At 42.9% G+C, this 25,824-nt stretch overlaps 1 protein-coding gene across 1 annotated transcript in view; it reads right to left on the bottom strand.

The window, feature by feature from the left end:
* GNL2 (G protein nucleolar 2) overlaps positions 1-25,824 on the bottom strand; it is a 30,209-nt gene that overhangs the window by 3,665 nt on the left and 720 nt on the right. The window contains exons 2-12 of the mRNA XM_010352671.2: positions 24,358-24,442; positions 22,896-22,990; positions 20,871-21,010; positions 17,774-17,958; positions 13,705-13,771; positions 12,598-12,756; positions 12,046-12,159; positions 6,244-6,372; positions 5,417-5,521; positions 4,481-4,639; positions 4,159-4,272 (exon numbers count right to left, since the gene is read on the bottom strand). Coding sequence (XP_010350973.2) covers positions 4,159-4,272; positions 4,481-4,639; positions 5,417-5,521; positions 6,244-6,372; positions 12,046-12,159; positions 12,598-12,756; positions 13,705-13,771; positions 17,774-17,958; positions 20,871-21,010; positions 22,896-22,990; positions 24,358-24,442 — 1,352 coding nt within the window. The remainder of the gene's footprint in view (positions 1-4,158; positions 4,273-4,480; positions 4,640-5,416; positions 5,522-6,243; positions 6,373-12,045; positions 12,160-12,597; positions 12,757-13,704; positions 13,772-17,773; positions 17,959-20,870; positions 21,011-22,895; positions 22,991-24,357; positions 24,443-25,824) is intronic.

The following is a 25,824-nucleotide window of genomic DNA, read 5'->3' on the forward strand; positions in this document are numbered from 1 at the left end:
TGCCACTGCACTCCAGCCTGGGCAACAGAGAAAGAATCCGTCAGAAAAAAAAAAAAAAGGAGTGCGTTTGTTATAAAAGCAAGTTTGACCTTCTCTTGCTTACTCTTGTCCTCCCACTTTCCGTGATGGGATGACCCTAGTCAGTCGCTGGTGCCTTGATACTGGACTTCCCAGCCTCCAGAACCATGAGCCGAAACAATTTCTGCTCATTATAATTACCCAGTCTGCAGTATTCTGTTACAGCATCACAAAACAGACTAAAAGAGGAGGCATCTTGAAGCAAGAGTATAAGGTAAGGAGGGGGAGTTCTGTGAGTGATAAGGCACTAAGTCTGGGGACCCTGAAATGACTGGCCTGCTTTAAGTAACTGCAAAGACAAAAATGTGCCAAGCTTTCTACTGGTGTTTCACATGTATAATATCATTTTATCCTTGCAACAAAAACTCACAGAACTTAAAGTGATGTTCTCAAGTCAAAAGTGGCCAGGCAAATCACTAAATAAGTACAGAACTATAAAATGCAGGAAACCACACACAAAGTTTATATATACATTTTTCTAGGAAGGGCAATTTTTGGCTTTCAGTTTCTGAAGGGTTTCTGCCCTCAACCAAAAAGAGAAAAACAGAATCACAGAGTAAGGCACATGATAGTGAAACTGCCTCCGAAGGGTTGACAAGAAGTACCTGCCAAGTTCTGGACAGAAATTATAATTAAGCACTAATTAGGGGGCACTTTGGCCCATATCCTTGTTGCTAAAAGTACCGGAACACTAGGTACTGACCATTTGCATCCCCACTGTCCCTACAGATAGGATTTCTGACATTTGGGTCATAAGACTACGTAAGAACTGATGTGCATCCCCATTGTTCCTACAGGCAAGATCTCTGACATTGGAATCATCAGGTTTTTGTTTAAAGGATTGCTTACAATGTTTTTTCAGATCCCTACTTCCAGCAACCAGTTTGAAGATCCCCAGAGAAATGGGATCTGCATGAGAACACAGCTTCTTCATCTCCCTGTCCCGTGACTTCACCCTGCACTCTTCATCCAACCAATGATCCTCACTCCAGCCTACTCCAAAACCCTTTAAAAACCCTAACCCCAAACTCTTCGTGGAGATGGATTTCAGGATTCTTCCCATCTCCTCCTTTGGTGACCCTATGATTAAACTTCTTTCTCTGATGCAACCTGGTGGTGTCTCAGCGTATTGACTTGCTGTGTGCACTGGGCAACAAATCTATTACGGTTACAACAGTTCTTAAGAATTATCTGAACTACTTATCTACACTTACTGACTAGATATGCAGGAAGGGCTGAAGACAATGCCAGTGTTTCCACACAGGGTCCCAAGAGAGCAGGCATACAGACATCCAGAATGACCCTAGAATCCAGCTGCCAACTCAAAACCCTCCAATGGTTATCCACCATGACACCCTCCCCTGGCCCATGACATTCCAACCACAGTGACCTCCTTTCAGCATCGGGACACACAGAGCACACTCCTGCCCCAGCTGCTCTGGATGCGCTGTTCCCCTTGCCTGGAACATTCTCCCTAGACACTAGCATGGCTCCTGTCTCATATTAAGGGCTCTGCTGAAGTGCCACTGCCTCAGAGGCCTTCCCCGGCCACCCCACACAAAGTACTCCTCATCTCCCCCAAACCCCTTCGCCTGGTTTAGTTTTCCTCACAGCACGCAAGATTTCCTGACATTATATATTTATCTGCTTACTGCCTCCCTGTGATATAAATACCACACTTCCTGGCACAGAGCTCCTAAGACCCTTGGAATTTCCCAAGTGATGGATATCTTTTGTTATTGGTTACAAGCCCCTTTCCAGCACACCTGAGTTGACGTTAATGTGGTGACTCATGATGGACCCCTGATAGCTTCAGGATGGGGGATGCGCTGGTCACCAGAAAGACCAAGCAGTTGACCACATGGTTGGTGCTTTCAGCCGCTCAGAAGTGAGAAGGGAGACCGGAAATTAAGCCTATCACCAACTGCCACAGATTTAATCAGTCATGTCTATGTAATGAAATCACCATAAAAACCCCTACATGATGGGGTTTGGAAAGCTCTGGGTTGCTGAACACATCAATGTGTGGGGAGGGCACGGAAGTTCTGTCCCTCTTCCCCATGCCTTACCCTGTGCACCTCTTCCATTGGCTGTGACTGAGTTTCATCCTGTATAATACACTGTTAATTGTAAACACAGCACTTTCCTGGGTTCTGGGAGTCCTTCTGGCAAATTATCGAACTCCAGAACCCTGGAATTTGTAGTTACCTGGGCATAAATGTAGATAGCCCACAGCTGCCATCTGAAGCAGGGGACCTAGTCCTTAACTTGTGGGGTCTGTGCTAACTCTGGGAGTTAGTGTCATGACTGAACTGAACTGTCGAGACACTCACCTGGTTTCTGGAACTGCAGAACTGGTATGGAAAAAAAATATGTATTTGGTGTCAGAAGAAACCACACACTCCCTTGCTGGAATGTATGTGCAGCTGTTGTCAGTTTCTCACCACAGCACCACCAGTACCCAGAAGAGTCCGTGGCCAATAGGAGACACTCAATATGGGATTGTTGAGTGAATGTATTGGTGAATGAACAAATGAATGAATGATGCAATACACATGAAGAGAGAGAGAAACTTTTACTTGGTTGTCTGACGGTTTGGGCAGGGAGAAGGAAGAAAGTCAATTAAGCTCAGTTTCAGGCGTTCTTTTTTTTTTTTTTTTTTTTTTTTGAGACAGAGTCTTGCTCTGTCACCCAGGCTGGAATGCAGTGGTGTGATCTCGTCTCACTGCAAGCTCCACCTCCTGGGTTCACGCTATTCTCCTGCCTCAGTGTGCCGACTAGCTGGGACTACAGGCGCCCGCCACCACACTCAGCTAATTTTTTGTATTTTTAGTAGAGACAGGGTTTCACCGTGTAAGCCAGGATGGTCTCGAACTCCTGACCTAGTGATCCACCTGCCTTGGCCTCCCAAAGTGCTGGGATTACAGGCATGAGCCACCGCGCCTGGCTCAGGCTAACTTTCAAATGCTGCAGAATACATTCAACTGAAAATACCTAGCTGCACTGCAACTTGGAATGGAGTCAGGCAAGAGGAAACCAGAACTGTACGGACCCAACGACACTAGCAAGCATAGATGCAAAATTTGAAGACACCATTTCAAGAGACTTGGCTGGGTTCTGAAAAAGGTCCTAGAACTAGAAAGGCAAAACGTTAATGTTGAGCCTTCTGGCAGTCCACTGCCAGGGTGAGGGAATGGGGATAGTAGGAGAGCTTCTGGCCCCAGCCATCAGACTTCTTTCTCCAACTATCAATAGTACCACTCTCCTTTCTCACTGGATCACAGGCTTTTTGAGGGCCAGGACTGTTTTTCATTCCTATATTACCTGTGCCTGGCACACAGTCAATGCTAATAAATGTTTCTTAAACAAATGAATCTTAGCAATGATTCTGTTTTCTAAGCATAAGAAAAGATACAGGTACCAGAAGATCACTTATTATTTAATGAGCCCTCTTTTTCCAAGGCCCTGAAGACTAGTATCTAAGCTTGGTCTTCTCTCATATGTCTATTTATTAGTCTCCAAATGCACCCCCTAGCAAGGCCATGGCACTGGCACTCTAGAATGAGAGAGGGTGGAGTGATCGCCGTGGGCCAGCAGTGGCTCCCAAACAGTGCTTCATCCTCAAAAAAAAAGTTTTTTTTATTTTTTTGAGATGGAGTCTCCCTCTATGGCCCAGGCTAGAGTGCAGTGGCACGATCTTGGCTCACAGCAACTTCTGCCTCCCAGGTTCAAGCAACTGTCCTGCCTCAGCCTCCCAAGTACCTGGGACTACAAGCGTGTGCCACCACGCTGGGTTAATTTTTGTATTTTTAGTAGGGACAGGGTTTCACCATATTGGTCAGGTTGGTCTCGAACTCCTGACCTTGTGATCCACCCACCTTGGCCTCCCAAAGTGCTGGGATTACAGGTGTGAGTCACCGTGCCTGGCCCCAAAAATATTTTTATATATTTAAAAAAATAATAAAACAAGAGACACTGCACCTGAATGAAAACATGCTCTATGAAGAGAGGCAATCACAAGCTACACCAAATCTAGGTTAGGACGCATGCTCCCCAGAGGTGGGCCCACCCTGCTCTTACCTGGGGGGCCACAGGTGGCTCTGCATTGGGTGGCTTGACAAAGAAAGGAATCCGGCCCCTCTGCCAGTCATTGAGGACCATTTTACCCACAGTCTGCAAGTCGGGCTCTCCACCCTGAAAGGTCACGAAGAGATTCCCAATTAAATTCAAAGGACCAAAACCACCTACCACTTTGAGGGTATTTCAGTTGTCCCAGGGGTTCATCATCACTTAAGCGACAAGTTTCACACTGTTCATACATGCATACCAAAAAAAGGCCCATATCATATACATATATGCCTGCAACAGGTATCAGTCTAAATTCTCACAAACGCTGGCTCACCTTTAGTAACTTCCCAGTCCGGAAAGCGAGCTTCTCAAGAAAGTCCTCAGCATTCTCCCAAGAATCAATCTTGTATGTTTTGCTGATATATTCTGGCTTTGCTCGTTCAAGTACAGCACCAATGTGGTCTTCAGGACTCTTAATTTTTTCCACTTGAACCTAAATGTTAATAGGAAATCTCCCATTTACAAACTTTGCTGTGGAAGCAGTGAAGTTCCCACTGTCCTTCGCAGCACTATTTGAAAATAGATTTCAACATCACAAAGCTAGTGGAGACTGGCAGGAGCCTGTCTCTGAGGTGGCTAGACATGGTCGGCTGCAAGGAGCATTGCTGAAAGCTGACCATAGCCACAGAGCCCAGAACTCAGCTTTAATCCCCACTCACCACAAACTAACTGTGTGGCTGCCACAAACAGTTTAAACTTGGAATGCTTCATGTTACTCACTTGCAGAAATGGTTAAAAGCCTGCCCATCCCAGGACACAAAAAGGATGGAATAGTTTAAGAAAGGAGAGGAGGAATGTGCACAGGATGTATAGCCAGAAGCATGGTCAAGGTTAAGTGGAACCATTTACAGTTTTCGGTCGTACTCAGAAACAAGTGAGGAAATGACTGGGTTCCAAAAATGACTCAACCCATAAACCCACGAAGATTAATTATTGCTAAGCATAAACAGGCCCTGCTTCCCTTTGGATCCTGTGTGTAAACTACAAACTCTTTTGTGGCATGATATTGACCAGATATGCCCATGGTTCCACTAACTCCTCAAACAGCTTATGCTGAGAGGCTGCCCTGCTCAGCATCATGTTCCTAAAGTTTGATCAGACAGGCTGACCCCAAACTGCCTTCTTAATGAGTAAAAAGGAAAGGTATCCAGGGTTCCCTACAGAACACTCCCCCGCAAACACAAACAGCCTATCGGGGCCAAATACTCACAACTCCTTTTAGCACAATGTCTGTCTCGGAGTCCTCAGAGGGGTAAACCACACCTGGACAGTCAATCAGGAATATCCGACGCATCAAAGTAATATACTGCCAGACCTGAAGTCAGAAAAAAGTCAGAGATGTCCTCTATCCAACACTAAGAGTCTAATTTCACAAACCCCTGATGCTCATGTATGATGCTGGAAAGAAGGAAGGGGTGAGTCAAAGGAAAGCAACCTGCTAAGTAATTAAGCTACTAACTCTCTCATCTGTGCCGTGCACAAGATACTTCCACTAAATGTAAACTCTAGTTTCCAGCAGCTAAGAGTCTAAAAATAACGCAGAGACAGGATTTCTATCTAGTATTGTGCAATTATACCCAGTGAACCTTTCCCTGAGTTTTAAAAGTACTTTTGAGAGCTTAGTACTGCTTGATCTTACTGCCTTTAAGCAAAACCATGCTGTTCCCCACTCTGTATTGTAGGATATGACCCCCAACTTTCAGAACCTACCCTAAGGTTGAGGCTTCTTAACCTAGGCATCAAATATTCTTGGGTTAGTTTTGTTTATCAAAATAAAAGGCTGGAGTGACCATTTAAAACAGATTTAAATATGAATCACATTAACCAACACAGGCCAAAGCCACACGGTGGCATATAAAGTACTCTCGGTCTTATCAAAGTGGGCAGAAACAACGTTTCCAAACTATTATATGGAGAGCTAAACTCCTAATGGTGGTCTGCATTCAAGAGAAGCAGAGAGAAATCAACAAGTCCTAACCAATCACCCTCTATGAAAATAAAATATGCAGAGGTAAGGTCACCCTGCGCCAAACATACCTTCGTTTCACCTGCAATGGGAGCCACGTTGCAAACTTTCTTAGAACGCAATGTATTTATCACAGAACTCTTGCCAACATTTGGATAGCCAATAAACCCAACGCTGATCTGTTTCTTGTCAGTGTGCAACTGTTCAAAGAGAGAACACACAGCACATACATGCAGTCATATGTATCCCTTTGGACAAGCAGGTTGTATTACTTTGTTAATATCAAGAATACAGTGCAAAGCTGTTGATACAACTTGATCTGAAGCCTAGATACATACCACCTACATAATCTGAGTGAGCTGGATACATAAGCTTATTAATAAATCAGAGGTGAGTCATTTCCTCGGTCATGCATATGAAATTATCCTTATATGTGTTAAGGTTAAAAGTATGTAGGTCAAGAAACAAAAGAAGGCAGTGGCTCACGCCTGTAATCCCAGCAGTTCAGGAGGCCGAGGGCGGATCACCTGTGGTCAGGGGTTCAAGACCAGCCTGGCCAACATGATGAAATCCTGTTTCTACTAAAAATACAAAAATTAGCCAGGCATGGTGGTGCATGCCTATAATCCCAGCTACTTGGGAAGCTGAGACAGGAGAATCGCTTGAACCTGGAAGGCCAAAGTTGCAGGGAGCCAAGATCATGCACTGCACTATAGCCTGGGTGACAGAGTAAGACTCCAGTCTCAAAAAAAAAAAAAAAAAAAAAAGAAACAAAAGGAGAAAAATAGCCTGCTAGTCACTGATTTAGGACAATGCCATCTACTGATAAAATATCTTCAGGAAAAAGAATCTGAACAGATTCATCAACTAGAAATGCCACAACTCACCCCTCCTTTTCTTTGCATAATACATCTGCATTTCCACTGTCAAAAATAAATAACAAAAGAAAAAAAAGCAACCTTGAAAGTTAGACTACTGGGCGAAAGTCTCAAGAAGTCTTCCTGCTATCAAGAAGACGGCCTACAAACGAATGGAGGCTTCTGATTAAAGATGGTGGACTGAACATACATGCTAACCCCGTTCCCTCACCAACTCCACTAGAATGACAGCAGTGGACATTAACACTTTTAAACCAACAGAACCAAACATACTGAACCAGAGAATAGGATGGAGATGAGACAACGAAAACTAAAATGATGCTAAACAAAATACTAGATGCTTAAAAGTAGTATCAAACTTGGCCTACTGAAAAACATAAAAGCTAAGTGGTTGTAAAGACAGAAAAACTAAAGATCCAGCAATAATAATGACAATGAATCAGAGAGAGCCCTGGGAATTGGTGGTGGGTCCCCCTTAAGATAGGGCTGAAAACAAGGACCAGCAGATAGTCTGCCAAAGCAGCCACACTTCTCCATCCCCTCCCTCATTCAGTGTAGGCACACAACTTCTTTACTCTCAAAGAAATCCAGGGCCTATGAAATAGGCTTTTGGATTTTTTGAAATGTCACATGTTTGAAAGTATCTGTAATCTTCAGACTTGAAAGGGATCCTGGATTTAGAGATAACAACAGTATTCCCAGAATGATTAATTGAAAATGTAAGTATTAAATAGTTAGATGCCCAGTCTACCACTCCCTTTGAGTTTCCAGAACTCTAGCAGCCAGGATTCTATACCCCCAGAGCTACAGATCGAAAGATTCTCTTCTGGGGAAACTCATAAGCCCAAGAAAACAAAGACCTACAGATGCTGGTATCTATAGGATGTCCTCCCAACAAAAAATTTGGGTCCCGGCCAGGCACAGTGGCTCATGCCTGTAATCCCAGAACTTTGGGAGGCTGAGGTGGGCAGATCACTTGAGGTCAGGAGTTCTAGACCAGCCTGGCCAACATAGTGAAACCCCAACCCTACTCAAAATACAAAAATTAGCCGGGTCTGGTGGTGCTTGCCTGTAGTCCCAGCTACTTGGGAGGCTGAAGCAGGAGAACTGCTTGAACCCAGGAGGCAGAGGTTGCAGTGAGCCGAAATTGGGCCACTGCACTCCAGCCAGGGCAACAGAGCGAGACTCCATCTAAAAAAAAAAATAAATAAAAATAAATAAATAAATAAAATTTGAGTCCCTATTAAATCACCCTACAATGAAGTCTTATCAGTCAACAAGGCTACTCCATGGAGAAAAAAAAAGAACCTATCAGTTTTTTAATGCCTTAACTTTTTTCTTTTGAAACAGGGTCTTTCCTTGTCACCAGGCTGAAGTGCACTGACACAATCACAGCTCTCTGCAGCCTCAGCCTCCTGGGCTCAAGCAATCTTCCTGCCTCAGCCTCCTGGGTAGCTGGAACCATAAGTGTGCACCACTATGCCTTGCTAATTTTTTTCTATTTTTTTTGTAGAGATGGAGTTTTGCCATATTGCCCACGCTGGTCTAGAACTCCTGAGCTCAAGCGATCTGCCTGCCTCATCCTCCCAAAGTGCTGGGATTACAGGCATGAGCCACTCTACCTGGCCTAATGCCTTACTCTTAAACATAAATAGAGAATCAAGAATAAACATTTAAATGTGACTCTACTTGGGGGTCGAAGCTGCAGTGAGCCATGATTGCACTACTGCACTTCAGCCTGGGTTAAGACAGAATAAGACCCCGTCTCAAAAAAATTTTTAAAGTAAAAGAAAAAATTTTTAAGCGTGACTCTAGCAGAAAAGACAAAAAAACAAACAAAAATTTGGAGGTAACAGAATCAATGCAGACAGGAAAATTTCAAAACATCATTAATGTTCTTGGAGACAGAGAAGACAGTGTGACTGTGAAATAAGATGTAAAAGGAGGCAGAGCAAATCAGATTTCAACAAGAGCTCTCAGAAATTAAAAATTAAAAGTGATTGGCAAAATAAATTTTGTGATAGGGCAGCTGGATGATCAAAACAAGGAAAGTGGCCAGACGCGGTGGCTCACACCTATATTTCCAGCAATTTGGGAGGTCAAGGCAGGCAGATCACCTGAGGTCGGGAGTTTGAGACCAGCTTGACCAACATGGAGAAACCCCATCTCTACTAAAGATACAAAATTAGCCAAGTGTGGTGGCACATGCCTGTAACCCCAGCTACTTGGAAGGCTGAGGTAGGAGAATTGCTTGAACCTGGGAGGTGGAGGTTGCAGTAAGCCGAGATTGTGCCATTACACTCTAGCCTGGGCAGCAAGAGCAAAACTCTGTCTCAAGAAAACAAGGAAAGTACCCAGAAAATAGAAGAAAATGTCATATATGTACCAAAAGAAAGAAAATATAGGCTGGGTGTGGTGGCTCACGCCTGTAATCCCAGCACTTTGGGAGGTTTAGGCAGACGGATCACGAGGTCAAGAGATCAAGACCATCCTGAACATGGTGACACCCCATCTCTACTAAAAATACGAAAATTAGCCGGATGTGGTGACAGGTGCCTGTAGTCCCAGCTACTCGGGAGGCTGAGGCAGGAGAATCGCTTGAACCCGGGAGGCGGAGGTTGTAGTGAGCCAAGATCACGCCACTGCACTCCAGCCTGGTGACAGAGTGAGACTCTGTCTCAAAAAAAAAAGAAAATATAATTCAAATATTAAACCAGGAAGTAAAAGCAAATTTCTGAACAAGAATACAGACAACTGAGGGAGGAAAGAAAATTTAAAAGAAATAATGTAAGACAGTATCAGACTAACGTCTCATCAAATGCCGAGCTCACTAAGCAATAAAAGGCCCACTTCAAGACACATCACTGTGAAATTTTAGAACAAGAGGAATTTTAAATTTTAGAATAAGAAAAGATCGGCTGGACGTGGTGGCATACACCTGTAATCCCAGCACTTCAGGAGGCCAAGACGAGGCAGGAGGATCACTTGGGCCTAGGAGTTTGAGGTTGCACCACCGCACTCTAGCCTGGGTGACAAAGCAAGACCCTGTCTCAAAAAGAGACATCACAGCCACACAAAGTATGAGGGGTCAGAATGGCCTCAGATTCCTCAGAAGTCAGAAGACAGTGTAGTGGTAACTTCAGTATTCTGAGGAAAAACAGCATAAAGTGTAGAATAAAGACGTTAATAAAAGATATTCTCAGAATGCAAGGCGTATCTCAAAAAATGTTCTTTCCAAGTATTCCTTCTAAGGAAACTTTTGGAAGATATGTCCCATCGAAAGGAAGGAGTAGAACAGAAAAGAAGAAAAGAGGTCCTATGAACAAGAGTTCCCACACAGGAAAACAGCCATGGGAATTCTCTGGATGACAGTGAAAGGAAATCCCAGAAAGACGACGCTGCAACAGCCTGGAGAGTGGCCAGCCCTGCAGAGGACGGAGTGCTGGCCACTGAAGGGAACTACCTGTGCTGCCCAGAAGCGCTGAGAGTTCCTACTGTATCAGAGAATTTGGTAATATGATAGTGACAGATGCAAATAGAACACAGCAAAGTAACACTAGTGAAAATAAAAGCTTCGATCAGAAAGGAATTATACTCATAGCACGCCATGTGGATCAGCTGTGACTAATATGTTCCAGTCATGACAGTGTAAAGGCTGAATGGCCGAGGCTACTCTTCCCAGCCTGTTAAGAGTGGCCACCCTGCAGGCTGCAACCCTTTATGAGAAATACAGCTCTCCTTTCCAAATTAAAACAACAACCACCACCACCACCAACCAACACTGAATGAATAATACTGTAACCCAACACTGGCATCTAACAATACAGGGGGGAGTACATACAGAGGGAGGATGGCTATAAGAAAGCAAATCCTCATTTTCTGTAGTAGGAAATTAATAAGCATCTTAAACTGGGGGTGGGGGAGTAGGCACAGATCAAGAAAAAATCCTAAGCATGTACTAAAAATATGGAAGAAAATAACAGAACTAACAGCTAACTATTGGAAGCATTTGCTTCTGTACAGTGGGGAAGGGTGGGACAGCAGACATGTGTCTTTTGTTAGAAGCCAGGTAGAATTAACTAAATATACAAATTCAAAATGACAGGTACAGAGCATGAAGCTTTAAGAACATTTGATAGGGTAGTCTGGTTCCAGGGCTTCCCTCAGGAGCTGACATCTGACCAGGGATCTGAAGCTTGAATTTTGGCAGGGCCCTCTCCAACCAGAGGAGACAGAAGCTGAAGGGGCTCCATGGGCAGAGGAGGTACAGCAGGCCTGGAAAGCCCAGCAGAGCGTGAAACGTCAGGTGCCAGGGCTGTGGCAGAAATGGAAGCAACACTGGTCATGGATGGGGGCAAAGGCTGAGCAAGAAAACACTTCAGAATCTCTTATAATCCTGACACTCTGTGAGTTTTTACATCTCTGGAAATTTTACATTTTCTTTTCTTTTTTCTTTGAGATGGAGTCTTGCTCTGTCGCCCAGGCTGGGGTGCAGTGGCGCAATCTCAGCTCACTGCAACCTCCGCCTCCCAGGTTCAAGCGATTCTCCTGCCTCAGCCTCCCGAGTAGCTGGGACTACAGGCGTGTGCCATCATGCCTGACTAATCTTTGTATTTTTAGTAGAGACGGGGTTTCACCATATTGGCCAGGCTGGTCTCAAACTCTTGACCTTGTGATCTGCCTGCCTTGGCCTCCCAAAGTGCTGGGATTACAGGTGTGAGCCATCACGCCTAGCCACATCTTTTTTTTTTAAGAGGCAGGGTTTTGCTGTCACCCAGGCTGGAGTGCAGTGGTGCCATCATAGCTCACTGTACCCTTGATCTCCTGGGCTCCAGCGATCCTCCTGCCTCAGCATCCTGAGTAGCTAGGACTACAGACCTGCGCAACCACGTCCAGCTAAGAAATTGGTAACTTTCTGCTATGCCATGGCAAGACAGATTCTTACACCAACTCACAGCTACACAACTCCAGGAGAAACAGATCAGGGTTCAATACCTTTCCAAACTGCCGCAGAAGCTGAATGAATGCTCCCTTGCCAAATGGGTTAGTAAGGCTTGCATGGAAAGCAAGTGTCGGATAATCCTGGGAGAGGACAGCAACCCACCGTTTCTAGAGGGAGAGACGAAAACATGCTGGTAAACTGCAGTTCATTTATTTACATTATGTGGAAGAATCAGAGCTTGAATTACAGAACTGTTTCAAATATAATGTTGTCTAAGGAAAATGTTAGCCATAATTCTTCGAAACGGTTTTTCCAAGTATAATGGTTAATGCTTTGTCTTGTCTTATAAATACAAAACAGTATTCCAAAAGATGTCTTCATTGTTACTAAATGCAACCAATGGAGCATAACGTGAAGCAGGCAGTGGCCTCAGCAGCTGTCTCCTGGTGCCTCTGCCCACCATCAATGAGCACACTTTCGTGTTTCCAACGAGAGCACTCCCATTACTACAATCTCAGCAGTGCAACACTTTAGCCTAAAAACCCCATAACTGACTTATTGACAGATGTCTTAATAGTCTATTCTGGTTTAGTAGTTGTACTTACTGTTGCCCAAGTTGGAACAAGGTCACATTTGTTAAGTACAAAAATGAGGTGTTTCCAAGGTTTTTCCTTCTTCAGGTAAGTTTCAATGTGAGGGGAACGAGTGCCCATTGGATCTCTAGCATCAAGAACTTGAACTACAACATCTGATGAATCTATCACCTGAAAATTCAGAGAGGCAAAAATGGTTTGCTACAGTACAAATAAAAGAGGGATGACATTTAAGGGAGTCTGGGGAAAATAAAATAGTAACATTTAGAGACAACTTCAAAACAGTCTCTGGGCAGAGTTGGTTGTAGTTAATCTCAAGGCCCAGTGATCAGAATTCAAAAGGTTTTTCATCCTGTGGTTTTTGAAACCTGCTGAATTTAAAACAGGAAAACTAGCTTAGATGAAACTCAACTTATTTCCTAACTACTGTGGATTACTGAACTACTACGGATTACTTCTTAGACTTCTTTAAGTTTGTAATATAATCTTTAAGTTTGTAATATTATAGGTTTTGTGTATTTCACAAAAAACTGAAAAGTTTAGCTTGCCTTCACAGTACTAGTTTCCTATTATGTTACTATTTAATTACATGATTATGCTTGAAAATGTTTCTTCTGAAGGTTATTATTAGTGCATGGACATAAACCTCTGCCAGTTAAAGAGCAGTGGATCAGAAATCAAGACACACAAAGCCTCCTTCACTAACAAGCTAGCTGAGCTAGGTAGAGCATTAAACCTTTCCAGACAGGAGTCCTTATCTATAAAAGGAGAGGGGTGGACTAAATAACTTAAAATGTTGCATATGACTTTAACTAGGCATGATAAATCTAAACAGGAATATCACTTTGGCGGAAATCTTAAAAAATACTGACAGGTAATAAATATACGCATGTATAATAAAAGATAGCTGTTACTCTTATACAAGTACTTTAAACAATGCAGTTCCCTAGATCAATGCTAGTATGTCTTCCGAGTTTCTTTGTAGGAGGAAGAGGATGGAACAGGCAGTGGTGCCTGTACTCTGGGCAACAGAGCTTCAATATACCAAAATTAGTTTTCTTCTACAAAATCATGAAAGCCAAAGGAACCACTCAATGGGAGGGAATTTAGGAGTCTTACCTTGTAGAGCTCACCCCATATTCTTTTGGACTGTCCCTTTTTATAGATCTCTTCTTGAGCTTCATTTCTAAATAAGAAAGCACCCCAAATGAGCAACTGAAGCACCATTAAGACTAGAAGAATGCTTTAGGGTAAAGTCAATGTACCAAAAGAAACAGTATCAAACCCAGTTGGAGATGGACCAGAAACAAACTGAATTTTAACAGTGTGCCCAAACGTCTGTCAACAAATAAATGGGTAAACACAATGTGGCACATATATACAACAAAATAGCATTCAACTTTAAAAAGGAGGAAATTCTAGCTGGCTCAGTGGCTCACACCTGTAATTCCAGCACTTTGGGAGGCCAAGCAGGGCAGACTGCTTGAGCCCAGGAGTTCAAGACCAGCCTGGGCAACATGGCAAAAGCCCATCTCCACAAAAAATACAAAAATTAGCTGGGCATAGTGTTGCATGCTTGTAGTCTCAGCTACTGGGGAGACTGGGGTGGGAGAACTCCTTGAGCCCAGGAGGTTGAGGCTGCAGTGAGCCGTGAGCAGGCTACTGCTCCAGCCTGGGTGACACAGCAAAGACCCTGTCTCAAAAAATTAATTAATTAATTAAAAAAAAAAAAGAAGAAGAAAATTCTGACACATGCAATGACATGAATGAACCTTGAAGACATTATGCTAAGTGAAATAAGCCAGACACAAAAGGACAAATACTGTATGATTCCACTTATATTAGGCACCTAAACCAGTCAAATTCACGAGAGACAGAAAGTAGAATGTTGTTACCAGGCGCTGGGGGCAGAGGGGAAATGGAGCGTTAGTGTTACGGGTACAGGGTTTCAGTTTGGGATGATGAAAAAGTTCTGGAGACGGATAGCTGCAATAATTGCACAACAATGTAAATGAACTTAGTGCCACTAAACTGTACACTTAAAAATGGTTAGAAGAGCTGGGCATGGTGGCTCACACACCTGTAATCCCAGCACTTTGGGAGGCTGAGGCGGTGGATCACAAGGCCAGGATCACCAGCCTGACCAACATGGTGAAACCCTGTCTCTACTAAAAATACAAAAAAATTAGCCGGATGTGGTGACAGGTGCCTGTAATCCCAGCTACTCGGGAGGCTGAGGCTGGAGAATCGCTTGAACCTGGGAAGCGGAGGTTGCAGTGAGCCAAGAACACATCATTGCACTCCAGCCTGGGGGACAGAGCAAGACTCCGTCTCAAAAAAAAAAAAAAAAAAAAAGAGTACTTTTTTTTTTTTGAGACAGAGTCTTGCTCTGTCGCACAGGCTGAAATGCAGTGGTGCGATCTTGGCTCACTGCAACCTCCACCTCCCTAGTTCAAGTGATTCTCCAGCCTCAGCCTCCCGAGTAGCTGGTACTACAGGTGTTCACCCCTGGGCCAGCTAATTTTTGCATTTTTAGTAGGGACTGGGTTTCACCATGTTGGTCAGGCTGATCTCGAACTCCTGACCTCAGGTGATCCGCCCACCTCAGCCTCCAAAGTGCTAGCATTACAGGTGTGAGCCACTGCGCCCGGTCACATTTTTTGTTACATACATTTTACCACAATAAAACATTAAACTAAAAAAAGAGCATGACTGAATTAAGCAGTACGTCACAGAGAATTATAAAGTGGGAGGCCGAGTGCGGTGGCTAACGCCTATAATCCCAGCACTTTGGGAGGCCGAGGCGGGCAGATCATGAGGTAAGGAGATCGAGACTATCCAGGCTAACACAGTGAAATTCGTCTCTGCTAAAAATACAAAAAATTAGCCAGGCATGGTGGCGGGCACCTGTAGTCCCAGCTATTTGGGAGGCCGAGGCAGGAGAATGGCGTGAACCTGGGAGGCAGAGGTTGCAGTGAACCGAGATTGTACCACTGCACTCCAGCCTGGGCAACAGAGCGAGACGCCGTCCCAAAAAAAAAGAATTAAAAGAATTTTAAAATGGAATTGGCAGGAGCTGAATCACAACCTATACTCCATAGCTCCCATATAAAGCAGTATTTTTCTGATAAGGTTTAGAATCTGTTCATTTACTAGTCTCAAGGACATTTATCCAAGGTAAACAAAAATAGTTCTATCTTTACTCCATTACCTACTATACCTTTTGTGGGAGGAAAAATTCAAATTGGCAGAATACAAAGCCAACGAAAGTTCAAATAATTCTAAGAATAAATAGATGAACTCACTGCCTCTTTTTGCTTGGCCTCAAATGGCTTGACATTTTATCTCTAGGTGGCCCAATGCTTGAAGATGGGCTGACAATAGCAATGAGGTAATAACACTGATGCAGTCAAAGGACAATGCCTCTTCACTAAGACAGCAAAACCTCCACTTCATTTAAGAGACATGAGATGGATGGAGAATGAGAGATTTCTAGCACTACCCAAGGGAAATGAAATTAAACCTTTCTCAAGAGCAATGTGGCAGCTGCCTATCAAAAAACATGCATACCTTTTAATACCACAATTTGCTCCGTAAGAATTTATCTTTGGGGAATAATTAAGGATGAAAAAGATGTGGTCACATTGATGCTTCATCCTTGTGTTGTTCACCATAAGGAAAAACTATACACAGTATAAATGTCCAACAATCAGACTAGCCATAAGAAACAAAACACTACTCTGACAATAAATATTATATTATTGTTGATTATATACTGACATAGAAATGTATTCCTAACAATCACAGCTTACTGCAGCCTCAAACTCCTGGGCTCCAGTGATCCTCCCACCTCAGCCTTCTGGGTAGCTGGGACTACAGGTGCACATCACTATGCCCAGCCAAGTTTTTATTTTTTGTAGAGACAAGGTCTCGCTATGTCGCCTAGGCTGGTCTCAAACTCCTGTGCTCAAGCGATCTTCCTGCCTTGGCCTCCCAGAAAACTAGTATTACAGGCAGGCCACTGCAGCCAGCTAGTGACTGATTCTTCTTTTGAGTATGGATCCCTACAAGAATATGATGAAAGTTATAGACACTTCCTCTTCTCCTCCCCAAAACAAAAACAAAAAAGACAAAACCCCACCGCCTTTATGTATGCTCACAAATTTTCCATATTTGCTTCAAAGAGTCAAAGAAACCTTAAAGGCCATCCATGAACTCAGAGTTCTCCAGTTAAGGAAGCCCCGATATTCACGGAGACATTAACAATGCTTAATATGTGTAATGGGGTTATGAGTTATGTTCTTTGTGTTGCATTTTCCAACTTAACTATATTTCCTAATTTGTCTATGGTGTATTACAATTATAAATGAAGAAAATCTTATTTTGGGGATGAAGAGAGACCTTTGTCAATCAAGCCACCTTAGACATCTTCAGTCTAGCCCCAATTTCACCAATGTCTCCAGCCTGAGGGAAGAAGACAGCTCCATATATGAGTTAAAGCACTGAGCTTCACACAGGCAAAATAACTTGAAAGAAAATGTTTTGTTGCAGAAGACCAAATGATGAGACTTGCATGAACTTCAAAACTGCACCTCGGCCAGGAGCGGTGGGTGGCTCACACCTATAATCCTAGCACTTTAGGAGGCCAAGGCGGGTGGACTGTCTGAGCTCAGGAGTTCAAGACCAGCCTAGGCAACACGGTGAAACCCTGTCTCTACTAAAATACAAAAAATGAGCCGGGCATGGAGGCAGGCTGAGGCAGGAGAATTGCTTGAACCTGGGAGGCAGAGGTTGCAGTGGGCCGAGATCGTGCCACTGCATTCCAGCCTGGGCAACAGAGCAAGACTCTATCCACAAAAAAAAAAAAAGGCCAGGCGAAGTGGCTCATGCTATAATCCCAGCACTTTGGGGGCTGAGGTGGGCGGATCACAAGGTCAGAAGATCGAGACCATCCTAGCTAACACAGTGAAACCCCGTCTCTACTAAAAATACAAAAAATTAGCCAGGCAAGGTGGCGGGCGCCTGCAGTCCCAGCTACTCGGGAGGCTGAGGCAAGGGAATGGCGTGAACCAGGGAGGCGGAGTTTGCAGTGAGCCGAGATCGTGCCACTGCACTCCAGCCTGGGTGATAGAGTGAGACTCCGTCTCAAAAAACAAACAAACAAAAAACAAAACAAAAAAAACTGTACCTCACACCAGTGTCTTCAGTTACCAAATCACGATCCTTGCCCTGGTCATAGCTCTCAGTGGACATCTCAGCATTTTCAATAAGAGACTGCATATCACTTGCAAATAAGTTTGGTCGCTTCCTCTGTGACTTAGGGCCAAATGTAGTTTCAAAACCTTCAGTATCAAGAATGTGGACCTTCGATTTCTGAAGAGAAACAAGAACAACAGGTAAAACTAAGAAAAGCACTGAGGAAAAGCGAAAACCTAAACACCCACCTAGGAAAGACTTTCTGATTTTATTTTTCCAAGGTTCAACCCATACCCAAATCTATAAGAACATGGTTTCAGTCTGGTTTCAAATCAGAAATACTTGTTGAAATGGCACAAACACTGGTTCCCTTATTCTGAAGTTCTGTAAGCTTCCTTAGAGAGATACACAAGTAATACAAATAATCAAAGTAAATATGAATAGTTGTGCAAAAACTTGCCAAAAACTCTGCTTTATTTCATTTATCATAAACTTCAGTCAAATGTAATTAAGGCTACAGTGATGAAAATTAACTAATCTTTTCCACCATTTTTTTTAGCTTTCAAACAAGTGCATAAAATTCGCCAAATTCATAGATTTTATCAAGGACAATCATACTCAAATTTGTGAGGTTTTTTTAAACCAACTGTAAATGCCAACTTTTTCTTGGAAGTTAGTTTCTTTCATGGCTAAAAGGAATTGTTTGTTTTGTAAGATGCATTTTAGTTTCAGATAACATTTTCCCTAATTTAGGTAACGTTTTTATTAAATGCACATGGCAAGTCTTCAGATGAAAAACATCTAGCAAAAGTCCAAAATAATAGTTTAGATGTGATTAAAGGAACCTGATACTAACTAGAACTTGATGTGCCTGTAAAGGAGTTACAGGCATAAGAATTTCTGAAGCAAGATAAAAATCAAAGTTTGAGTTAGGATCTATCACATAACAGAATGTTAACAGCCGGCAGACAATATCAAAAAAAAAAAAAGAAAGAATCACCCCTTTCCCCCTAGTACAAGCTCCTCCGTAAGCACCACTACCAAAAGCTGTGAGGATGATGGAGCAGCCCCCATGGCTTCTGAACTTTAACATATCCCCTCTTCCAACTTCTAAAGATCCTTAAACTATTTTCATTTTCTCAGATGCTCTGACCCACAACTCAGTTTAGTTTTAGTCACTATGTTCCACTCAGGAGCATCCCCAAACAGAAGCAGCTCATTTTACATGAGAAACAGGTTCTAATGTCACTGGGTAAAATCAAGTGTGACCAAAATTATCTTCAAAATCTCTTAACCTATAAATTACAGCACACAAGGCTTTGTCTATAAACCTACACATTAATAAGTATGATACAGTAATATACAGTATATAACAAAGTACATCTGCAAAGTTACAGTACTCTTACTGTATTGCTACAGAAATACAGTAGTTCTAAAACACATATAGATGAATATGCATATCTGATCTAACTCCACTGTGCAAAATAATCTCAGAATTAGATTTTATAAGTAATAGATATCACACTAAAATAAAATGGGTAAGGTTTTTCAAGACCAAAGCAGAAAACGCATCAATTACTCTGAGCAGCTTTCTGCATCAACAAAGAAGCTGACTGGTGCAACTGCAGACCCTTCATTCTACATACCAGATATTTAAATACTGAATTTTAGAAGCGCTGACAACAAGAACAGGCAACAAAGCAATAAATCCATGATAGAGCCTCTCTGTTCTTCTCATAAACAAGATTCAATAGTTGCTTAAAAGATGGCTTTAGGGAGAACAGACAAAGAGAACAAGGGAAATGAGCAACTTGTCTGTGGTTCATGAATTACACTCATGTGTTCCCCTGAAAGAAAACAGTCATTCCACTAATAGGTGCCATTCTTCCAGTCCATCATGAAACAAAACATAACTGACAAAACCTGAGGCAATAACCAGGCCTTAGTTTTTATTTTGTTCTGCAAGTAAACACTTTTCTTTGAACTATTTAACCCACGTACGCATGTCAATGTTTTTCTCCCCTCCCCATGTTGGAACTGAAGCTTACGTAATGGCTACATTTCTGGGAATTATCATTCAATGCAAGTAAAAATGAGCAGACAAACATCAGACTCTTTCTTTGTTCTGTGTGAAACTCATTCCATTCAACCCAGATTGAATCCTTACTGTACTTCAAACTTCAGCAATTGACAACCAATGTGACCAGCAGCCCTTCCTTCAGCTGAGAAGAAATCTCAAGAATCTTACAAAAGCTGAACGTACCCAACACCAAAGTTCTACCAACTCAATCCTAATTCTACGCTGTCCCAATGTTTGATGGAATTACCACTTAAAACAAGTTTGCCTACCAAAATAAATAATAATAAATAATATTACTAATATCTGTTATCAATTTAGCTCTTATTAGGTGGTGTGCTATGTGCTTACTACGGACCAAGTGCTTTACAGATGTTTCATCTGTAGCCAATAACCCAAGGCGGTGGGTTATCTATACTTTCTTTTTCTTTTTCTTTTTAGACAGTTTCGCTCCTGTTGCCCAGGCTGGAGTGCAATGGCACGATCTTGGTTCACTGCAATCTCCGCCTCCCGGGTTCAAGCAATTCTCCTGCCTCAGCCTCCTGAGTAGCTGAGATTACAGGTATGCACCACCACGCCCAGCTAATTTTGCATTTTTAGTAGAGATGGGGTTTCTTCTTGTTGGTCAGGCTGGTCTCAAACTCCTCACCTCAGGTGATCCGCCCGCCTTGGTCTCCCAAGTGTTGGGATTACAGGCGTGAGCCACTGCGCCCAGCCTATTTTTACTTTCAAGGCAAAGAAGTTAAAGTTCATAGAGAAACCCAACTAAGGGTACAGGAACGGATAGAGCAAGGATTAAAATTCAGGTCTCAACTCCAAAACCTGTGCTTTGATCCACTACACTACCACACTTCATACTAAAAGTGAAAAGATGACAGAGGTCTTAGGAAGTTCATCATTGCTACATTGAAGTTGCTATTTTCTAAGAAAAACAAAAGACAAATATGTTAGAGAGGGAGCTGCAAGGAGTCTGCCCAGGAAATTCCATAGCCTGGGATATCCTACATCTTACATGAGGCCGGATTCGATCGTGGAGAAGAGACATTGGTAACTTGCTTTGCTTCATGACAACTTTGTATGGATCCTTCATAACTGTATCCATTTCCTCTTGAAATTTTTGTAATGATGACTGCTTAATCACACGTGTGTTTCCTGTTTTACAAATAAAGAACGTTGCCACTTAATAAATATTTGCACATCCATCTTCCGCTGACACGGTGAAAGGCAAGATTTTAAATTACCCTCACTCACCCAAGTACCTGATCCATCCATCCTTGGAGCTGTTTCCAAACTTAAGGAGGAAAAAAAACCCAAAAAGCTGCCTCTCCTGCACTTGCACACTATGAACTATTCCACCAACCCAGACCGACAAAGGGTTTCAATAGTTTTCCAAGCCGTTTCCTGACTAAATGAAACTGAGAAATAAATAGCATGGAATGGAACTGAGATCTGACAAATGTCCTACTTCCTGCTAGATCTGGCAGAGAAACTTGGAGCCAATCACAGCTGATCAGTCAGTATAGACAGAGAATCCTGAAACACTGAAACCTAAGTCATAGTTACCACTTTTAGGGTTATGAGGATGCAAAGGGACCTCAATTGGTTAATCAATTGGTTAATGATTCATTAACCAATGAATCCATGCAAGGGAACAAGACAGAGCCCTGCACCACTACCTGGAAAACACCATGTGAGGGAGATCCTGAAAAGCATTCAATTAAACAGCATGCCTGCAGCATGAATGCAAAACAGCAAGGTGGTAATGATGGTAGCAAGTAATGCTTACATTATACTCACTACTTGCTAGGTACTATTCTAAGCACTTTATATGTATTTACTTTTTTTGTTTTTGAGACGGAGTCTCACTCCGTCACCTAGGCTGGAGTACAGCGGCACAATCTCAGCTCACTGCAACCTCTGCCTCCCAGGCTCAAGGGAGTCTCCTGCCTCAGCCTCCCAAGTAGCTGGGATTACAGGTGCCCACCACAACGCCTGGCTAATTTTTCTATATTCAGTAGAGATGGGGGTTTCACTGTGTTGGCCAGGCTGGTCTCGAACTCCTGACCTCAAGTGATCCACTAGCCTTGGCCTCCCAAAATGCTGGGATTACAGGCGTGAGCCACTGTGCCTTGCCTGTATTTACTCATTTGATTACCATGACAGTCCTGTGAGATAGGTTTCATCTTGTTCTCATGTTAGGGATGAGAAAACTGATGAACAGACAGACTTAATAACTTGCACATAAATGACAGAACTAGAATCCAAACCCAGGCAGTCTAATCTGGAGTCACAGTACCCAGCAGCCATGCTAAATGCTTCTCTGCAGAGTTTTCTTTGACACCTTTCTGTGTTGCAGTTCCTAGGAAGTATCCTACCAAAAGTATAAGAGACTCAAAGGTAGCTGCCATCTGCCCCCAAGGACAGAGGTCAAACACCAAGCAAACACTGGGGTCTGATCATCTAAAGTGCCCATACGTTACCAGTGGCTAAGGGCAAAGTTAAAAGCCCAGACTGAAATGGAACAGGGAGTTTCCCAAGGAAGAAGCTGTGATCACCCTGAGACTGAAGATACTCTATTCACTGTTGGAAGGTTCAACAGTGAGACCCTTTAATTGTCACCCAAGTTCAAATAAAAATCCCATTAAGAAGTGTTTCAGAGGAACTCTGGGCTAATGCACTTACCCTGCAGGATATATGCACAAACACCTACAAGGCCACCTCTCAAACAGTATCTCTCCAGGCAAGCATAAAAGATCAAGATGAGCATTCTAAGGTCTGTGAATGCTAGTCATTAAGGATGGTCTTATCTGCTTAAGAGGGTTCAATTACAATTACTAATGGTGAGCACTCTTCAAAAAGAAGTTATTTATTAAATCTACCACCACTGCTTTTCCCAGTACTTTTTCTTATCCCTTTCTCAGATAATCCTTGACAGTTCCACTCACCAAAAACTCCTGTCGTTTAGATATTTAAACATCCTAGCCGTTTCCACTCAGCATACATTTTGTAGAGCAAAGTAGCAGGGGATAATACTCACCAAACCATTTAATATTTGGCTCTACTCTTGCTACTGTGCCAGAAGCCACCGTTGACTGATATTGCAGGGGTTTAATTATTTTACCACGACTGTTCCTAAATTGAGGAAAGAACAGATATTGGTTGACAACAGAAGAATGGCAACAGCAAAGTTTGATTTACAGAATATATTTTCCATCAAAAGGACTTCTTTTTTTTTTTTTTTTTTTTTTTTTTTTGAGACGGAGTCTCGCTCTGTCACCCAGGCTGGAGTGCAGTGGCCGGATCTCAGCTCACTGCAAGCTCCGCCTCCCGGGTTTACGCCATTCTCCTGCCTCAGCCTCCCGAGTAGCTGGGACTACAGTGCAGTGGCCGGATCTCAGCTCACTGCAAGCTCCGCCTCCCGGGTTTACGCCATTCTCCTGCCTCAGCCTCCCGAGTAGCTGGGACTACAGGCGCCAGCCACCTCGCCCGGCTAGCTTTTTGTATTTTTTAGTAGAGACGGGGTTTCACCGTGTTAGCCAGGATGATCTCGAACTCCTGACCTCGTGATCCGCCCGTCTCGGCCTCCCAAAGTGCTGGGATTACAGGCTTGAGCCACCGCGCCCGGCCCAAAAGGACTTCTTACTTTGGTTTTAAATGATCATGAAATACCACTTCCAGTAAACACAAAGTACTTCTACATTTGAAACAGATTGCCCAAAAGCCATCTAACCACTTGCAACAGAGCACGTAATGATTACTGCTAGATGAATAACAACTAACAGTGACGTTTTAAAAAATCTGTTTACTGTTTGCTTAAAAAAAAAAAAAACACATACTTGAGTTTTTTGGGTAACGATTAGAAGGCTGGTTTAGATGAATTGTTCAAGTAGAGGGTGATTTACGCTGGGATTCCAAATTCTAAAGCAAACTGCAAAGTAGATGACTAACGCATATTAAGTTAACTGACATTTGTATTTTAGTCACATCTTCTAGAACAGACGGAGACGGAGAATCTAATTACCAAACAAACTAAGACCAGCTAGCAGAATGCCACACTCAGCAAATCCCTGTGGTAGAGGCTACCTCAGCAGAACTCAGAGTTGTGATGAGTGTCCAAGTGCTACAATGTTGTGATCTACATTTTGGCATTAAAAAACACATTTTCTGGTGGCTTTCCTAACTATAGTCCTGTAGGTTTTGTTATATCTGGCCATATTTAATGCTGAGATTTAATGCGCCATTTGTGAAGGTCAGGGCTGTGAGAAACAAGACCTCTACTTTTGAGTACTGTGAAACCATCACTATTTCACCACCAGCTACCCATGCCCTTAACCAAAAATTAACCATTTATCCTAATGACATTCATATACAATTATATTTGAGAATATATAACTCCTATTTGGAGGAAGTGGGGGTGAGAACAGCAAACGCTTAATCAGTCTCAGCTAGCGGTCAAGGCATGAAGGAAAAGAGAAAGGATGACAGCACCCAATGCTCACCTGCGCTCCTTTTGCCTATACATATTCAGGCGCCGGATAGTGGCCCGGTCCCTCATGTTTTGGCCTCCTGCTCCCTGCACTCGATCTACAAAAGGCAGAAGTACACAGTGCCCTATTTGATAACCAATCAGTATAACCAACAAGTCATTGCTTAAAATGCAACAAGTAGTTCACCCAAATTAGGTAAGAAACCACCAACCACAAAAATCTCTTTCTCCATGTTGTTCCAATAATTATTACTTGAAGCTATATGGTATGACAAAGCTGACCCAACCTTTGATCTTTGATAGGATTGTATTTGAGAAGAAGAATAGCTAGTATTTTTGAGCACTTATGATGGCTATCCACATTATAGGCATCATCTCATTTAATCCATACAATAATCCTATAGATATATTATCCCCATGCTGCAGAGTGAGAAACTGAGGCACAGTGGTCAGACACCTTGCCCAAGGTCAAACCGTTACTAAATGGCAGTGCCAGAATTTGAACACGAGCATTTTATCACCATCTATGGTCTTAACCACGAAGATACCTACCTCTATGCCTCCGTTTAACAAATATTGAGTGCCTCCTCCATGCAAGGCACCATGGAGACTATAATTTTGATATATATGTGTTCCAGTTTCTTAATGTTTGATTTTTGTTTAATCAACACAGCAATTCTTGCCTTACATCTCAAAGAGAAAGAGAAGAACCAACGAGCAGGGTAATACTAGCCTAGCTTCTCATTTGGGGAGCCATTTATTTATTTATTTATTTATTCTTCCCGAAACGGAGTCTTACTCTTTCACCCAGGTTGGAGTGCAGTGTTGCGATCTCAGTCCACTACAACTTCTGCCTCCCCGGTTCATGCGATTCTCCCGCCTCAGCCTCCGGAGTAGCTGGGATTACAGGCATCTGCCATCATGCCCGGCTAATTTTTCTATTTTTTGTAGAGAGGGGGTTTCACCATGTTGGTCAGGCTGGTCTGGAACTCCCGACCTCAGGTGATCCTCCCGCCTCGGCCTCTCAAAGTGCTGGGATTACAGGCGTGAGCCCACACCCGGCTGGGAGCCCTTTAAATCACCTGTCTGGTCCTGAAGTGATGCAGTAGAAGACAGGCTGAAACCACAGCCCATTGGCTCTCCTACTCTCTAACAGTAGAGACTGGCGGCTCTACTACTATTCACTAACTGTTGCAATTATGACAAGCCACTTCCTGCATTTTGATTTAGTCTCTTCACCTGTAAAATCATAATCTCTAAGGGACTTTTGGGGTCTAACATTCTGAGATTCCAGTTTGTGCAAAGTGAATAATTTATTATCAATCCGGAGTAAACATTCAACAGGCATTAAAGTTGTCAAAAATTCTAAACCATATTTTAAAACAAAGTTTTATTAATTAAACTTGAATGGAAAGAACTCTCCCACAGGATGTCTTGTTAAATCCTACAGGTGGAACCTCGCCAAAACTTATACACATCT

This window comes from Rhinopithecus roxellana, chromosome 12 (genome assembly GCF_007565055.1).
Source record: "Rhinopithecus roxellana isolate Shanxi Qingling chromosome 12, ASM756505v1, whole genome shotgun sequence".
NCBI lineage: Eukaryota > Metazoa > Chordata > Mammalia > Primates > Cercopithecidae > Rhinopithecus > Rhinopithecus roxellana.